Raw genomic sequence first — 16,292 nt, forward strand, 5'->3', positions numbered from 1 at the left:
CTGAGGCAGGAGAATTCCTCGAACCAGGGAGTCGGAGGTTGCAGTGAGCCGAGATCGCACCACTGTACTCCAGTCTGGCAGCAAAGTGAGACTCCTTCAAACAAACAAACAAAAAACCATGAGTGTCTTCCTTTGCACATAGGATAAAATCTGTATTCCCAGCCGTAAAAGGCTCTGCATTATCTGGCCCCATCTGCCACTCTTCCTCTTTTTTGTTTTTTTCTCATTGTTCTTTGTCTCACTTTGGTGATACTGGCCTTTTCTCAAGAGCTTGAACTCACCCAAAATTCCTGCCTTTGAGATTTTGTATATACTTTACCCTCTCCCTGAGACACATCCCTCTCTCTCCCATCCCCAAAATTTAGCTTTTCATCTATCAAATCTCAATTTATGTACTTCCTTAGCGAGGCTTTGCCCAGCCACCCAGTCCAAAGTAGTGGTTCTCTTGTTACCCTGAACCCGTTATTCTCCTTCTCAGCATCTTGTTCACTTGTTTTATAGTATTTGTCACAGTTTAGTAATTATGTATTTCTTGTGTATCTTTCCCAATAGACTGCGATGAGAGATAAAGTCATTCCTGTTTAATTCCTCATTGTATATGAAATGAAGTAATAAGTGAACACATGAATAAAAAGGGACAGTCATAAATTTTGGAAACAGTTCAAACTTATAAACATTCTCATTGCCAACTTTTATATTAATATAGATCTTTTGGATGATGCAGTTACCTGTTTTCAGAGTGTATCATAGTATTCTGTCACTAGGGGGCAGTTACACACCTGAGATTCAACTTACCTAGTTTACTCTCAAGACATTTTTTTTCTTCAATATTACCTATTTTCTTCATGTGTCTATTTTGAAGGAAATTATATAAATTGGAAGATCCTGATTGTGTTTGTATAAGTTTATATTTATTCCCCTCATGCTTGAGTCCCTATTGATATAATGTATTTCTGACTACGCTAGATCAATCTTTAATCTAGAAAATTAGATTTTATGTTTACACATAATTTCCATTTCTAATATATAATATTCCCACACAGCCATCCTCTAGATTTTTGTTTGGGAAAGGGGTTAGGTGTCGGGGCAGGCAATTGTATTGTCAGTATCGTAGTAGATAATACAAAATGATCTTAATATGAGATGTACACACACAAAAATGTCTTTTCCCGTTGGCAAACACTCAAGTTACATGAAAGGAAAGGAGCAGCAGTCTGCAGAGATCTGACTTTCTCTAGAAATTAATTTCACAGCTACAACTTCTGAGGATTTGCCCAAGTACTTACTATCATTATTCCTGTTTTAAAAAAACAAAACTTGGTTCATGAGTTCACCAACCTTGAAATTAGTAAGCATGCTTTACTATTCTTCATGTCATTTTATATGCATATATTTGAAATTGTGCAGATTAACAGTATTGAGATTCTTACTCTAGCAAAATCAGAAGCATTGCAAAAACCAAAACTGTTGTCAGGAATCCTATAATTTTAAGCTGGCAGGCTGTGTGAGTTGTAAATTTTTCGTTTGTTACTGCAGCTAAAGATGGACCATTTTAGCTAATAAACAAATCCCTGCCATCCTTTGTCAGCACCATGTGAACCATGCTGTTTATAGACATCTGAATATCTGTATGATTTTCTTGACTATGGTGATGATATTTTAAACTGTGGTTATAATTTAAAATCATTTTTAAAGCCTGTATCAGTTTCAGCCAAGCATTAAGTGCTAATACTGAAAAATGTATCTGAAAATGAGTTATTTTGGAATAGAGGTTAGATACAACAAAATGTTAGGAAGAAAGCCAAAAACCTGTCATGATACATACTACTGTTAATTTAGGAGAAAGCACTCTGAATTGTTAGCCAGTATGTAAACAAAATCAAAGCAGTGCTAAAATGTATATACTTTTAAGTTCATGAAAATTGTTGTATAACCAAGCCAGGATGGTGGCTAAAATGCTAGCACCAGGGGCTAATATCAGTGTTGCTGTAAGGTGTTCCTAAATCAGGTTATTATCTGTGCTAAGGCATGAAGTATGTTATTATTATTAATTTTAATTGACAGATCGTAATTGTATTTATGGGGTAGGTACAGTGTGATGTTTTGAAACATGTATACAATATGGAATGATTAACTTAAGCTAATAAACATATCCTTCACCTCACTTATTTTTTGTGATGAGACATCTGAAATTTACTGTTAGTGACTTTTGAAATACACAATACATTATTATTAATTGCAGTCACCATGCTGTTGCTATAGATTTTTTAAAATTAATTTTTTATAATATTTTGAGACAGAGTCTCACTCTGTCACTCAGGCTGGAGTGCAGTGGCATGATGTTGGCTCACTGCAGCCTACACCTCCTGGGTTGAAGTGATTCTTGTGCCTCAGCCTTCCTAATAGCTGGGATTATAGGTGAGCACCACCACACCCGGCTAATTTTTGTATTTTTAGTAAAGATGGGGTTTCACCATGTTGGCCAGGCTGGTCTCGAATACCTGACCTCAAACAGTTTGCCTGCCTCGGCCTCCCAAAGTACTGGGATTACAGGCATGAGCTACTGTGCTCGGCCTGTGCTAGAGATCTTAAACACAAATTCCTCCTAACTGAAACTTTGTAGCCTTCGAACAGCACATGCTCATTTCATTTCCTTACCCCCACTCCCATCTGCTGGTAACTACCGTTGTATTTTCTAAGGCAGTGGCCCCCAACCTTTTTGGCACTAGGGACTGGTTTTGTGGAAGACAAATTTTCCATGGGCAAGGTTGGGGCGGGGATGGATTTGGGATGATTCAAGTGCATTACATTTATTGTGCACTTTATTTCTATTATTATTACACTGTATCATATAATGAAATAATTATACAACTCATCATAAGGTAGAATCAGTGGGAGCCCTGAGTTTGTTTTCCTGCAACTAGATCTAGGTCCCATCTGGAGGTGATGGGAGACAGTAACAGATCATCAGGCATTAGATTCTCATAAGGAGGGTGCACCCTAGATCCCCCACATGCACAGTTCACAGTAGGGTTCTCATCCTATGAGAATCTAATGCAGCTGCTGATCTGACAGAGGTGGAGCTCAGATGGTAATGTGAGCAATGGGGAGCAGTTGTAAATACAGATGAAGCTTCCCTCGCTTGCCCTCTGCTCACCTGCTGTGTGGCCTGTGGCCCGGGACTGCTGTAAGACATGATGTATTTTTGGTTATTTGAAAGGTGGACATAGTAATGAAAAGAATTTTACTTCAAACGTTTGTTCTACTTAAGTATATTTTAAAACAAAAATGTTTGAGGATTTTAGATTTTTAAACTTTAGGAATCCACTTTTCTATTTTGTTTCTTTGAGAAAATAATTCTTGAAATATGAGACTTGTACAATTTTCAAAATCTTTGAGAATGCATTTCTCATAAAACATGATCACTTTGTGTTTACATATATGTGTATATCCATGTATATATACACATGTACATACATGTATACACATAGACACACACATTTTCCCTATTCATTTACTTTTATATAGCCAACCACTTATAAAGACACTAAAAGCTGACAGCCACCAATATTACTCTGGGGCTGTGTATATAATAAGTTATATAACTTTTGCACCTCATTCCTTCATATACATCATATATTAGTATACCCATATTGTGATCAGCTGCAAGTTTTAGCCTTGTAGTTGTTGTTTGTTACTTTTATATCCTTTATTCTTTTATAGTTTTATAGGTTATCTTCCACTGTTTATTTTGTAGGGTTCTCTGTGTATATGAAAAGCCAAAAAAAAAAAAAGCTCCCCATTTTGTGAATAGCTTTTGTTTCCATAATCTATTTTCAGGTCAGCTGCTTGTTATTTGGAATTTGTTTTCCCATAAAAAATAATGTTGGCTAAATTTTTGAGCCAACACGCAGAACCTATTTCTTCACAACTGACTTAATCACCATTTGTAGCTTGTTTTTTGGGATAAAATGCATTGCACCTTCTAACTCTTGTAATTGTAGCTGCTGCTGCTTTTCTTCTACTTTTTTAAAGAGACAGGGTCTCATGCCAGTCAGAATGGTGATTATTAAAAAGTCAAGAAACAACAGATGTGGTGAGGTTACAGAGAAATATGAACACTTTTACACTGTTGGTGGGAATGTAAATTAGTTCAACCATTGTGGAAAACAGTGTGGTGATTCCTCCAAGATTTAGAACTGGAAATACAATTTGACCCAGCAATCTCATTACTGGGTATATACCCAAAGGAATATAAATCATTCTGTTATAAAGATACATGCACATATATGTTCACTGTAGCACTATTCACAATAGCAAAGACATAGAATCAACCCAAATGCCAATCAATGATAGGCTGGATAAAGAAAATGTACATATATACCATGGAATACTATGCAGCCATAGAAGGAACAAGATCATGTCCTTTGCAGGGACATGGATGGAGCTGGAAGCCATTATCCTCAGCAAACTAAGGCAGAAACAGAAAACCAAATACCACATGTTCTCACTTACGTATACCACATTTTCTTTATCTCTTTATCACTTGAGAGATATTTGGGTTGTTTCCACCTCTTGGCAATGGCCAACTGGTTTTTGACAAAGGTGCAAAGCAATTAGTGAAGAAAGGGTATTCTTTTCAACAAATGATGTTGAATCAATTGGATATTCGTGTGGGAAAAAAAGGTGTGTCAACCTAAACCTCACGTCTTATAAAAACATTAATGCAAAATTGACTTAGATCTAAATGTAGAACTTAGAACTGTAAAGTCCTAAAAGAAAGAACAAGAAAAAATCTTTAGGACCTGTGGGTAGGTAGGCAGAGAATTCTTAGACATGACTGGAAAAGAATTTATATATAAATTCTTATATATAAGAAAAATAAATTAGAGTTCATCAAAATTAAAAACTTTTGTTCTTCCAAAGACACTGTTAAGGGACTGAAAAGCCAAACTACAGACTGGGAGAAAATACTTGTAAATCACATATCCAGTGAAAGGACTTGTATCCCGACTATGTAAAAAGCTCTCCAAACTTAACAGTAAGAAAACAACACAATTAAAAAATGGGCAAAATACATGAACAGACACTTCACCAAGGAGAATTTAGAGATGGCAGATAAGCTCATAAAAAGATTGAGGGGCATCTGCACCTGAACTTGTATGTGTGAACGACTTTGTGTTGTTTAGAGTTTCTCCTAGAGGCACAAGAGACTAATGGTGATGTCATACTCCCAAGTGGCTTTGGGAAAAAAATGAGGCAAAGTTAAAAAAAAAAAAAAGATATTTTACACCTTTAATTTCTTGGAGAAAATGTGAATGAAAGTCACAATGTGACACCACCAGATACCTACTAGAAACAAACCATGGGACATTCAAACAGTGGAATGCTTCTTAGCAATGAAAGGGAGCAAACTATAGATACATGCAACACATTGGATGAATCTCAAAGGCATTGTGTTGAGTGAAAGAAGCCAGTTTCAGTCAAACACTGTATGATTCTATTTATATCAACATTCTGGAAAAGACTAAACCACAGTGATAGAGAACAGATCAGTGGTTACCAGGGGTTAGGGATGAGGTAGACTGTGACAACAAAGCAACAGCAAAAGGGAATTAAAAGTTTTAGGCTGAGGAAGCTGCTCTGTACCCTCAGTGTGGTGGTGGTTACACAAGTCTATACATACATTAAAACTCATATAACTGGCCAGGTGCGGTGGCTCACGCCTGTAACCTCAGCACTTTGGGAGGCTGAGGCAGGCAGATCACCTGAGGTCAGAAGTTTGAGACCAGCCTGGACAACATGGTGAAACCCCGTCTCTGCTAAAAATACAAAAATTAGCCAGGCATGGTGGCTCATGCCTGTAATCTCAGCTACTCCAGGAGGCTGAGGCAGGAGAATCACTTGAACCTGGGAGGCGGAGGTTGCCGTGAGCCGAGATCGCACCATTACACTCCAGTCTAGGCAACAAGAGTAAGACTCTGTCTGAGAAAACAAACAAACAAAACAAAAAACCTCATAGAACTGAACACTGAAAGAGACAACTAGTAATTGGAGGACATAGCTATCATGAAATTGGCAATATTTTATGAGATAAAGAAAACAGAAAAGGAGTAACTTTTTTTTTTTTTTCCTTAAATAGCCTCTTGTTCTTCTTACAGTTTTAGGCTCTTTTTTATACCCAAATATTTACCTTATTTTTGCAGGTTTTTTTTTTCCTCCTAAATACCCTTTTTGGTTAGGTGTCTCCAATATTCTCTAAAATTCTTTAATTTTTAATAAACCGTATAGGTTAAATCTCAAAACAAACTCTAGAAAACTACTCATCTGTCTTCTTATGGATTTTTCAAGATTGAAAGTTTCTTTTTACTTTTTTATTTTTTAATTTTTCTTTGAGCCCTGACCATGGCAAGGACAGAATAGTTCATAAGTGCTATCCATGGGGTCTTGGAAACCCTTGCTACAGATCGTTTCTGTAGTGATAGTTGTTCTAACACAGTCTGACCGTTAGCTTTCTCTGGTTTAGTGTTAGCTCTCTCACATAGGCTGGTTTCATTCTGAGTCTTATAGTTTCTATTATATTTGAACTTCTTTCTAGTACAAAGAATAACAAAGGATAAATTGTTGGCAAGTTTTTATGGCAGAAAAGGTTCGAAAAGGACCATAAAATAGTGAGGGATCATGAATGTGATGTGTTCATTTAAAGAATAAATACGGGACTAGAATGTATAATGGGAACTTAGTGTGTAGGCACCAAAAGTTAATCTGAAAATATTCAGCATTTTTCAAATTCTTATTAGAATAGTCTCTTCAGTGCTGAGCTTAGCAACTTAAGCAAGATGTGGAAATAATTGCCAAGGTTCCTGAGAAGAGCCATGAGAATTTAAATAAGAGAATAGAATAATACCTTTAAGAGAAGGTTAAAAGAACTGAAGCTTCCTAGGGAAGAGGGGGAGAATTTGAAGCCTATGAACAGCTAGAACAGGTTGGTAACTCTTCATTTCGACTGGCTACTGGTACAAAAAGCAATGTCCTTTGTTTTTCAGGAGGGATTTGTTGGCATATGAGCCTTTTCTCTCCATTTAACGTATAAGTAAGGCAACTTACATTATTGTATGGCGGTACGATAATTATTAGTTGCCTACAGCATTGGGAAACTTAAGTCGAAGTCATAACTCATCTCTAACTAGTGGTATGACCTTAGTCCATTTCTTTAACTTCTGGGGCTTAATTCTTAATTCCTCTTATGTTTACAAATAAAGTTGAATTATTCTAAGAGTTTCTGTAACTTCGGATAATAATAATAATGTTTACCAACACTTACATAGTACATACTATCTGCCAGTCATGGTTGCCAGTATATATATTCATATATATTAAGTATACAGTCATGTGTAATTCTTGAAACTACTATGTGAGGTTAGTATAGTTACTCTTGAGGAAACTGAGACATGGAAGGTAAAGTAGCCCAAGGTGACAGGGTTAGTAAAAAGGAAAGCTGTGGTTGAAGGGAGGAAGTCTGGCTAACAGCCCATGCCCCTGTGAACTTCACTATATGGTCTCCCTCTCCCATAATTCTATTATTGCTTTGAATTGGATTTAATAAAAATCAAGATTTAGAGAAACTTCACAATGGTGTTTTTTTTGTTTTTTTTTTTGAGATGGAGTCTCACTCTGTCGCCCAGGCTGGAGTGCAGTGGGGCAATCTCGGCTCACTGCATCCTCAGAGGCTTCCCAGGTTCAAGTGATTCTTCTGCCCCAGTCTCCCGAGTAGCTGGGATTACAGGTGTGCACCACTACACCCAGCTAGTTTTTGTATTTTTAGTAGAGACAGGGTTTCACTACATTAGCCAGGCTGATCTCGGACCTCACGTGATCCATCTGCCTCGGCCTCCCGAAGTGCTGGGATTACAGGTGTGAGCCACCGTGCCTGGCCTGTTTTTTTTTTTCCTTACGGTAAAATATAAATAATAAATGCTTAAATTATAAGGAAGGAACAACTCTAGTTAAAATGATCCATTCAGAGGAAAATTAAGAAGGTTACTAGTTGTTAACAGTGGTTGTGTATATTTCATATAATATTTAGTGACCAAAAGAGAATATAAATCAAACTGAAGTTACTCTGAGGACTCTATATTCTTTGAAATTGTACAGTGGCTTTAAAAAAACTGTAAAAACAAACCTGAATCACTGTTTTTAAAGTCAGATTTAAGCAGACTGTGATTCTGCACGCCTCTGTTGTCAGGTCCTCCCCTGGGATACTAATGTGTTCTGGATGCCATATTTTAAGAAAAGCCCAACTGGCCTGAGGGATGGGATTTAGAACTGTGTTATGTAAGAAACAGTGGAAGGACCTAGTGGAAGGACCTGGGGATGCTCAGCTGGGAGAAGGAAGAATGATCTCAAATAAATGAAAAGCTATCCTTTAGAAGGATTAAACTCCATGGGATAGCGTTGGACCAGTAGGTGCTAGTTACAGAGTGGCAGACTTTAGCTTGGTGGAAGCCAGCCGAATGCAAAACTGGCTGACTTATGTGGTGTCGGTTTCTTTGTCAGGAGATTTTCAAGCGAAGGCTGAGTAATACCAGGAAAGGGATGTTACAGAGCAGATTCGTCCTGGTTTAGTTGGACAAGGTGGTGTTTTAGTTCTCTCATCACAGTGTCTGGCATACGATATGTACTCAGTAAACCACTGTTAAATTAATGACTTAAAAAATGGAACAGGATATTCTGATTATTTAAGACCATAATGACTTATTTTAAAATGACTTGATTCTGTCCAAATTACAAGGAGAGATTGAGAGGCAAGAACATTTAACTTAATTTAGCTATAGGTTTGATTGCTTTCTAGTTCCTCTTATATACCATAACTTTCATCGCTATTATGTCAGTAATTACTATGTAAGTTTAAAATTGCACACATTTTTGTATGTATGCATGTCTCAGCTTATTAACTTGTAAGCTCTCTATTAGGACTATATTTTCATAGGTATTCCTTCACAGCACCAAGCCAGAACCTTTGTGAAATAATATAACGTGAGGGATTTCAAACTCATGCGTGTGTGCGCATGTGGCAGGAGATGGAGGCTTGTTGCCCCTATTCTCTTCATTTTCACCTTTCATTTATGTATTCTTTTTTTTTTTTTTTTTTTGAGACAGAGTCTTACTCTGTCACCCCGGCTAGAGTGTAACCTCAGCTCACTGTAACCTCCGCCTCCCGGGTTCAAGTATTTCTTCTGCCTCAGCTTCCCTAGTAGCTGGGACTACAAGTGTGTGCCACCATGCCTGGCTAATTTTGTCTTAATTTTAGTAAAGACGGAATTTCACCATATTGGCCATGCTGGTCACGAACTCTGACCTCAAGTGATCTGCCTGCTTTGGCCTCCTAAAGTGCTGGGATTACAGGTGTGAGCCACTGTGCCTGGCTTCACTTATGTATTCTAATGCTGATTCTAACATTTAGAAGCCTTTACTGAACCAGGTATGAAACGTCTGATGTAGAAGGGACTATGTTCAGTGTTTGTTGCTTTTGTCAGGTGCATGTGAGGGAACCCTGGCTTGTTCAACCTGTCACCTCATCTTTGAAGATCACATATATGAGAAGTTAGATGCGATCACTGATGAGGAGAATGACATGCTCGATCTGGCATATGGACTAACAGACAGGTAAGATTTTTGGACTACTTCAATTGTAATAATAATCTGGGAACATAGATGTTTTATTATGTTGTCTATGTAAGACCAGACCCATAAATGTAATAGTGTTCTACCAGGTTAAATAACAGTCACAGATTTTGAGTATCAGATATGTGGCATTTCTCTTTGTTTTCACTGTTCTACAGTTTAGACCTTATGAAATTTTACAAAAGTAAAAAAAATTAATTGGAAGTATAAGTTCTAGATCCTAACACCTCTTCTTTAGTCTCTTTTTACTGCAGGAACTAATACGTATCACAACTGAATGGAGGGGTTAAATCTAATGCTTTTATATTTGATAATTGAACACAATTATAATGGAAAGTTTCACCTATTAGAGAGAACAGAATTTTTAAAGAAACTTAATATATAATAGTAATTATGTTAAAATGAATAGCTCTTTTTCTAAGTGTACCTTAAAGTAATCAGAGCTTATTCTTGTTATTAATTAATAGAGTTACTCTTAAAAGTGGGGAGATTTACAGTAGCAAGTGACATCAAGTGATATCTTATTTTTTTAAAAAATTATCTAGTCTTTCGATTGGAGTCAATGAAGGTAGCTAGCTGATATACTGTTTCAAGGGGTAAGATAATGAGGGCATATTACTTAATTAAGGTTGGCTTTGTTTAACTCTAGTTTGGTGACCTTAATGACAAATAATTTTTTAAAAATTAAAGATAATAGTAATAATAGTTTTATTTCATGTGTATTATATAGCTACAATTTTGTTATACACTTTTAATATAAACTACCTCATTTAATCCTCACAAACATTTTCAGGTCATTTGTATTTATTTAGAGAAGAAGAATCATTTTATTCCTTTTATAGTTCATTTCCCTCTTGGTGGATGTGAGACTGATAACCCTGGGAAGAGAAACTGGTGAAATAGTATCTCTTTGGACACCAAAGCAGAGTGGATTGTGGCTACTGTCTGCCTGTCATTTCACATCTTCAGTGCCGTGTTCTCTATGAGCACCTCCTTTTTTCCCCTTAACACAGAAACTAAATCCAATGACTGTATTAGTTTGGTTCTGAGAATTGTGTCTCTTAATAAGAGAGTTAAATCATAGCTAACTGCTTGCCCTTTTATACAGTTACAATTTGTAGATGCCTGTAATAGATAATATTCTAATTGAAAAGAAAGGGAAAAGGGAGAGCTACAGTTAGATACAAAAGGTCTATAATAAATGTAAGCTAGCAAGAGTATTGATGATAAAACTTCCAAGTTTTACAGCTACACAATAGAGAGCAAAGAATAGCTTTTATGGTGTTTTATAGCTGGTATTCTTAAGTACACAGCATTTTAGTAGAAATACTTTGTGGGAAAGAGTATAATGGGTTTCACAGGTAGCATTTACAAAACACACTGACATATTTGGAATGGAAAGAATTTTGCTCTAAGCTAGCAACCACATGTAAACTTATTTTTAGGTATCAGAAAGTTTCAGAAAAAGAAATAAGGAAATTCAGCCTTTTAGTTCATATACTTACTTTAAATACTATGTAAATGTTTTTAATTTTTAAGCAAAAACACCATCGTTTCTTTTTTTTTTTTGAGACAGAGTCTTGCTTTGTCACCCTTGCTGGAGTGCAGTGACATGATCTTGGCTCACTGCAACCTCTGCCTCCTGGGTTCAAGCAATTCTCCTGCCTCAGCCTCCCGAGTAGCTGGGATTACAGGTGCCTGCCGCCATGCCCCGCTAATTTTTGTATTTTTAGTAGAGACGGGGTTTCACCATGTTGGCCAGGCTGTCTCGAACTCCTGAACTCATGATCTGCCCACCTTGGCCTCCCAAAGTGCTGGGATTACAGGCGTGAGCCACCATGCCTGGCTTCAATGTTTTATTGGTTGTCCTTAACCTTGATTGTTGATGGATGGATGGATGATACGTGGACAGCCTCATTGTTTTTTTCATACTGGTTACCTATCTCCCTTTTCCCATTAAAGGAGCAGCCATGTCTTATTTTACCATTGTATCTCCAATGCCAGATTCACAATAGAGGTCACCAACTGCTTGCGGAATTAATAGTTGATGGAAAGGGAGATTCAGGAATTACCTGTGAGTTTACATTGGATGATTGTCATTGCTCCCTGCCACCAGTTTGCATGGGTAATCTACACAGAGGCCTCAGATTCCTTATATGTAAGATGAGGATAATAATAGTACCTACCTCACAGTATTGCTCTGTGGAGTTAATGAGGAAATATATGTGAAGCTCTCAGAACGGTGCTTGGTGGAGAAAGCATTCATTAAATGGTAGTTGTTAGCATTGTAACTACCATCATATCGACTTATCTATTGGGAACTTACTGTAATGCCTAGGCACTTAAGTATTATTTCTAACCTTCAGGGTTAGGCAGTACTATCACCATGTTGTAGGTGGGGAAACAAGGTTTAGTTATCGCGGATTTGCTTAAGGCTGCACAGGTAGTGGGTAACACCCCTGATTTAAATCCAGCTGTGTTGAGCCCCAAAGCCTTTAGTCTTTTACTATTTCAAGCTGCTTCTCTGAGTTAAAAACCAAACCCTAGAACTAAAGTAAACCTACTACCCAGTATATTTTCACCATCAGGGATATGTGGCAAGAGTGACTGGAGAAAATACCTTCCACGTTTGCAGAAATGTCAAAATGTTGTGGGACTCAAAGTGTGAAATCAGGGGAGCCTTGTTGTCTGTCTCCTTCTCTAGAAGTATGAGACACTGTCTGTACTGGTGGATCTTGGAGCCAGAGATCTTTAAGGAGGTAGAAGAAGTAGGAGAGCGAGAAACTAGCCACAGAGCACCACTACCTTATTCTCTAGACTGAGCAGGAGCTTTTTGTTCCGTCTCTTTCTGTGTTCCCATAACAGATTTATTGTTCTTCTGTCACCACACTTGTGGTACCCTGCCATGTTTCACTGATAACTGTTTCCATCTCTGTTTCCCTTACTAAAGTAACCGTTCCTTGAAGACCAGCATCATCTTGCTATCTGTATATGAATACCAAGAGTAACCAACAGACTCTCTAGAGCTCACTGCTGTCTTACTGAATTTGTCCAAATTGGCTTGCCACTTTTTCTCTCTTGCAGACAGAGCTTAATGCATAATTGAGTATTGTGAAGGCTGTTTCCAATTCTACAAATAAAGAACTCTTGGTAGAGGGGATTTTTTTCCATTAGTAATCAGTATTTCTCATGGTTAAGCATACTCCTTTACTCCAAAACTTCCTGGTGGTTCCTCCTTGCTCACCAGCGAAACACAGGCCCCTTAACTGATATTCACAGCTGCCTGTGGCTCTGGCCACTTTTCTGGCCCATCATTCCCCTTGTCCTTGTTTACGCTGTGCAGCAACCAAGCTAAAACACCCATCTTGCCTTAAATGTGACTTGAGCTTCTTTGCATTGTGTTGCCTTTGCCTCACATACTTTTCTCCTTTATCTTGTACTAAATAGTAAATCCTACCTATCCTCCAAAGCCTGTTGTGGACAACACCTTCTGTGGCCAGAAGTAAGGGCTTTCTTCTTAGACCTCTCAGAGCCATTTGGCTTTCTCCCTTGGTGGCATTTGCCACAGTCTCAACATGTTAACTATCTGAATATGTCTCATCTCATCCCTTTGATTGAAAGTTTACTCATTAATACTGGCATTAGCAACCAATCCTCACAGCAGTCCTGTGAGGAATTCTCCTGCTCATCTTGAAGATTAGGTTAGGAAACTACCATTTGGTGAGGTTAAGCAAGTTGCCTGTGAACATGGTATATTAAGTGCTGGATTCTGCACTGCTGGTCTCTTTGGCTGTAACTCTGATGCTGTCTCTTTAGTGCATCCCAATGCCCAGAAAATAAGAGGTGTTCAATAAGAAAGTGTGGAGTTGATTTGCTCTTCCTCATTGACATTTAGTATTGTGCCTTTAGGTGCTCAATAAATGCTTGATGAATACATTAATAAAACCAAGACCTGAATATCACATTTCACCAAATCGAAGACATGTCAATTGTAAGATTAACATTTCTTTTTATATGCCACTAAGGAAGATAAAAACCCTGCTAATTCAAATATGGCACAGTGTTATCACGTAACATATTTTCTGCATATTGAGTTATTTAGATTTATCTAGACATAGATTTGAATTATATATCACTGCTAAGAAAAGAAAATGGCTGAGTGTGGTGGCTCATGCCTGTTATCCCAACACTTTGGGAGGCTGAGGCGGATAGATCACTTGAGCCCAGGAGGTTGAGACCAGCCTAAGCAACATGGTGAAACCTTGTCTCTACAAAAAATACAAAAATTATTCAAGCATGGTGGTGCATGCCTGTAGTCCCAGCTACTTAGGAGGCTGAGGTGGGAGGATCACCAGGGCCTGGGAGGTAGAGGTTACAGTGAGCTGAAATCATGCCAGTGCACTCTAGCCTGTGACAGAGCCAGACCCTGTCTAAAAAAAAAAAAAAAAAAAAAAGAAGGAAAATAAACACAAAATAAAATTAGTAGTAATTCTGCAAAAAAAAAAAAAAGGAAATTATAGTCATTCTTAAAATGACAAATATTTATTAATTCCAAATTTACACCCTGCTTTCTTTCTGTATTATTCTTCATTTTCATTTTGTAGTCTTTTTAGACTATTTTGAAAAGTAGGTAAATTCGACATGTGGTACTTACATACTTTGCATAACTAAGTTGAAGAGACCCCTGTATGAATATTGTCACCAAATCTGTAGCTGTGACATGACCATTACCTGACAGTGTAGCAGTGATTGTAAGATTCCATTGATTTTAAGATGCTTCTTGATTTTCAGAGATGGTAAAAATTTGAGAAAAAATATGCTCTTATAATTGATGACTTAAGTCTATGTATTTATTCCAGATTTCTTCTTTTAAAGGCTTTAAAAAGTGTAGCTTTCTTTTATAGTCTGTGTGGTTTTAATTATCTAGGAATTGATTAATCATTTTCTTGGCCTTGCTAATAACCTCAGTTCTCCACCATTGTGCCTTCTGATTGTTTCCTTGCTTGTCAGCTCTTTGACCAAAAAGTAGTGGTCTGGTGAAACAGTTAATAGATAATAGGAACCAAAGGGTAAAATGAAGCTTTGGTACACCAAGTTTATTGTATTCATATTTACCTTTTGTTACTCTCTAGTTGATAGGGTTGGTTATATCTGTTTTGACATAAAGGAAATTTAAAAGGTTAATAAGTTCCCTGACTGCTTTGGGTAAGAAAACATAAAGACTATCTTAAACAACTGCATTGCCTTGTGAATATATATACGTAATACTAAACCATACCTTCCCCCTTTTCCATACAGATCACGGTTGGGCTGCCAAATCTGTTTGACAAAATCTATGGACAATATGACTGTTCGAGTGCCTGAAACAGTGGCCGATGCCAGACAATCCATTGATGTGGGCAAGACCTCCTGAACTAGAACAAATAGGAATATTTTCATGAAATTTTACCTATTTTTATAATTATTATTTCTTAAAGTGATTAAATGAGAACATGGATGAGTGGACTTCGTATTATGACTAGCTTTACTATTTTAATTCACCTTGCATAACTACTGAATTTTGTCATTCTTGAAAGTATGCAATTTTTATTTTGGTTATATTACAAAAATGTCAATCAAAGATTAAAAAATAGTTAATGTGATAGAAAAACCTTACATATTTTTTTCTTATGTTTGTTTAGCGACTTTAGCAAAATGTTTTCATATAATCTCATCTGTTTACCTAGAAGATAGGTTAAGGAAATACATTATTATTCCTGTTTGATGTGGGTGAAGGCAGAGATCTAACCTGGCTTGTTTAGGGCCATACCACTAATTAGAAAATCTGTACTAGAACCTGTGTCTTATTACTATAAGGTATGTGTTCAGACTGAAACTGGAGAAATTATGACTATTTTATTTATAGTAGTAGTTAAATCTGAATGTGTATGGACAAAAATATTTAATTGCTCAGTAAACTGCTTAACTTCAAAGATAGTTATTAACCTTATAAATAAATATTTCAAAATTTTGATTCTGAAGTCTAAGTCTGAGCGTAGACATTATAATGCTATCAAAGAAGTTTGATCTCTGTTTTGACTAAACTAGAGGAAAAATGATTGGATGTGTTTATTCTTTTCTAAGCAGAATGGTTTAACTTTGTACTCTTTGAAAAATAATGCTGATTTATAAATCTCTGCCTATAACAGAGTGGAAACCTTATGAATGAATTTTTTGTGTTTCTCTGTCCTGAGCTGAAGAAGGGAATGAGCAGACTGACACGTCGCAAAGCCCCAGGTGGCGCCATTCTCTCACACAAGGATGGGGCTGCAGGGTGAGCAGCGTGGGCTGCAGTGTGTCAGTCCCAGGAGGGAGGGAGTGGTGAGCACCACAGATTACCACGTATGTGTGGAAGACATTCGTATCCTTATCTTTACTATAAATAAATTCGTAAAAGTTAACAAAGGGGTACACAGTATGGTCTTTGGAAATATAATAAAACATCAACTAACTTGGACAAATTGTGAGGAAGAGCAGAACAAATTAGTAGAAAGAGATTATAAGACGATTGAGTTAGCTTCATGTGTATTATTGCAGCTTGATCATTTATATAAATATTTGTCTAGTAC

General features: G+C 37.0%; 1 protein-coding gene across 1 annotated transcript in view; it reads left to right on the top strand.

Annotated features, from left to right (window-relative positions):
• Positions 1–15,885, top strand: part of FDX1 (ferredoxin 1) — a 33,591-nt gene extending 17,706 nt beyond the window's left edge. The window contains exons 3-4 of the mRNA XM_031016437.3: positions 9,537–9,666; positions 14,983–15,885. Of these exons, the coding sequence (XP_030872297.2) occupies positions 9,537–9,666; positions 14,983–15,097 (245 nt within the window). The 3' untranslated portion in view covers positions 15,098–15,885. The remainder of the gene's footprint in view (positions 1–9,536; positions 9,667–14,982) is intronic.
• The last annotated feature ends 407 nt before the right edge of the window (positions 15,886–16,292 follow it).

The sequence above is a fragment of the Gorilla gorilla genome, chromosome 9 (assembly GCF_029281585.2).
Source record: "Gorilla gorilla gorilla isolate KB3781 chromosome 9, NHGRI_mGorGor1-v2.1_pri, whole genome shotgun sequence".
Lineage (NCBI taxonomy): Eukaryota > Metazoa > Chordata > Mammalia > Primates > Hominidae > Gorilla > Gorilla gorilla.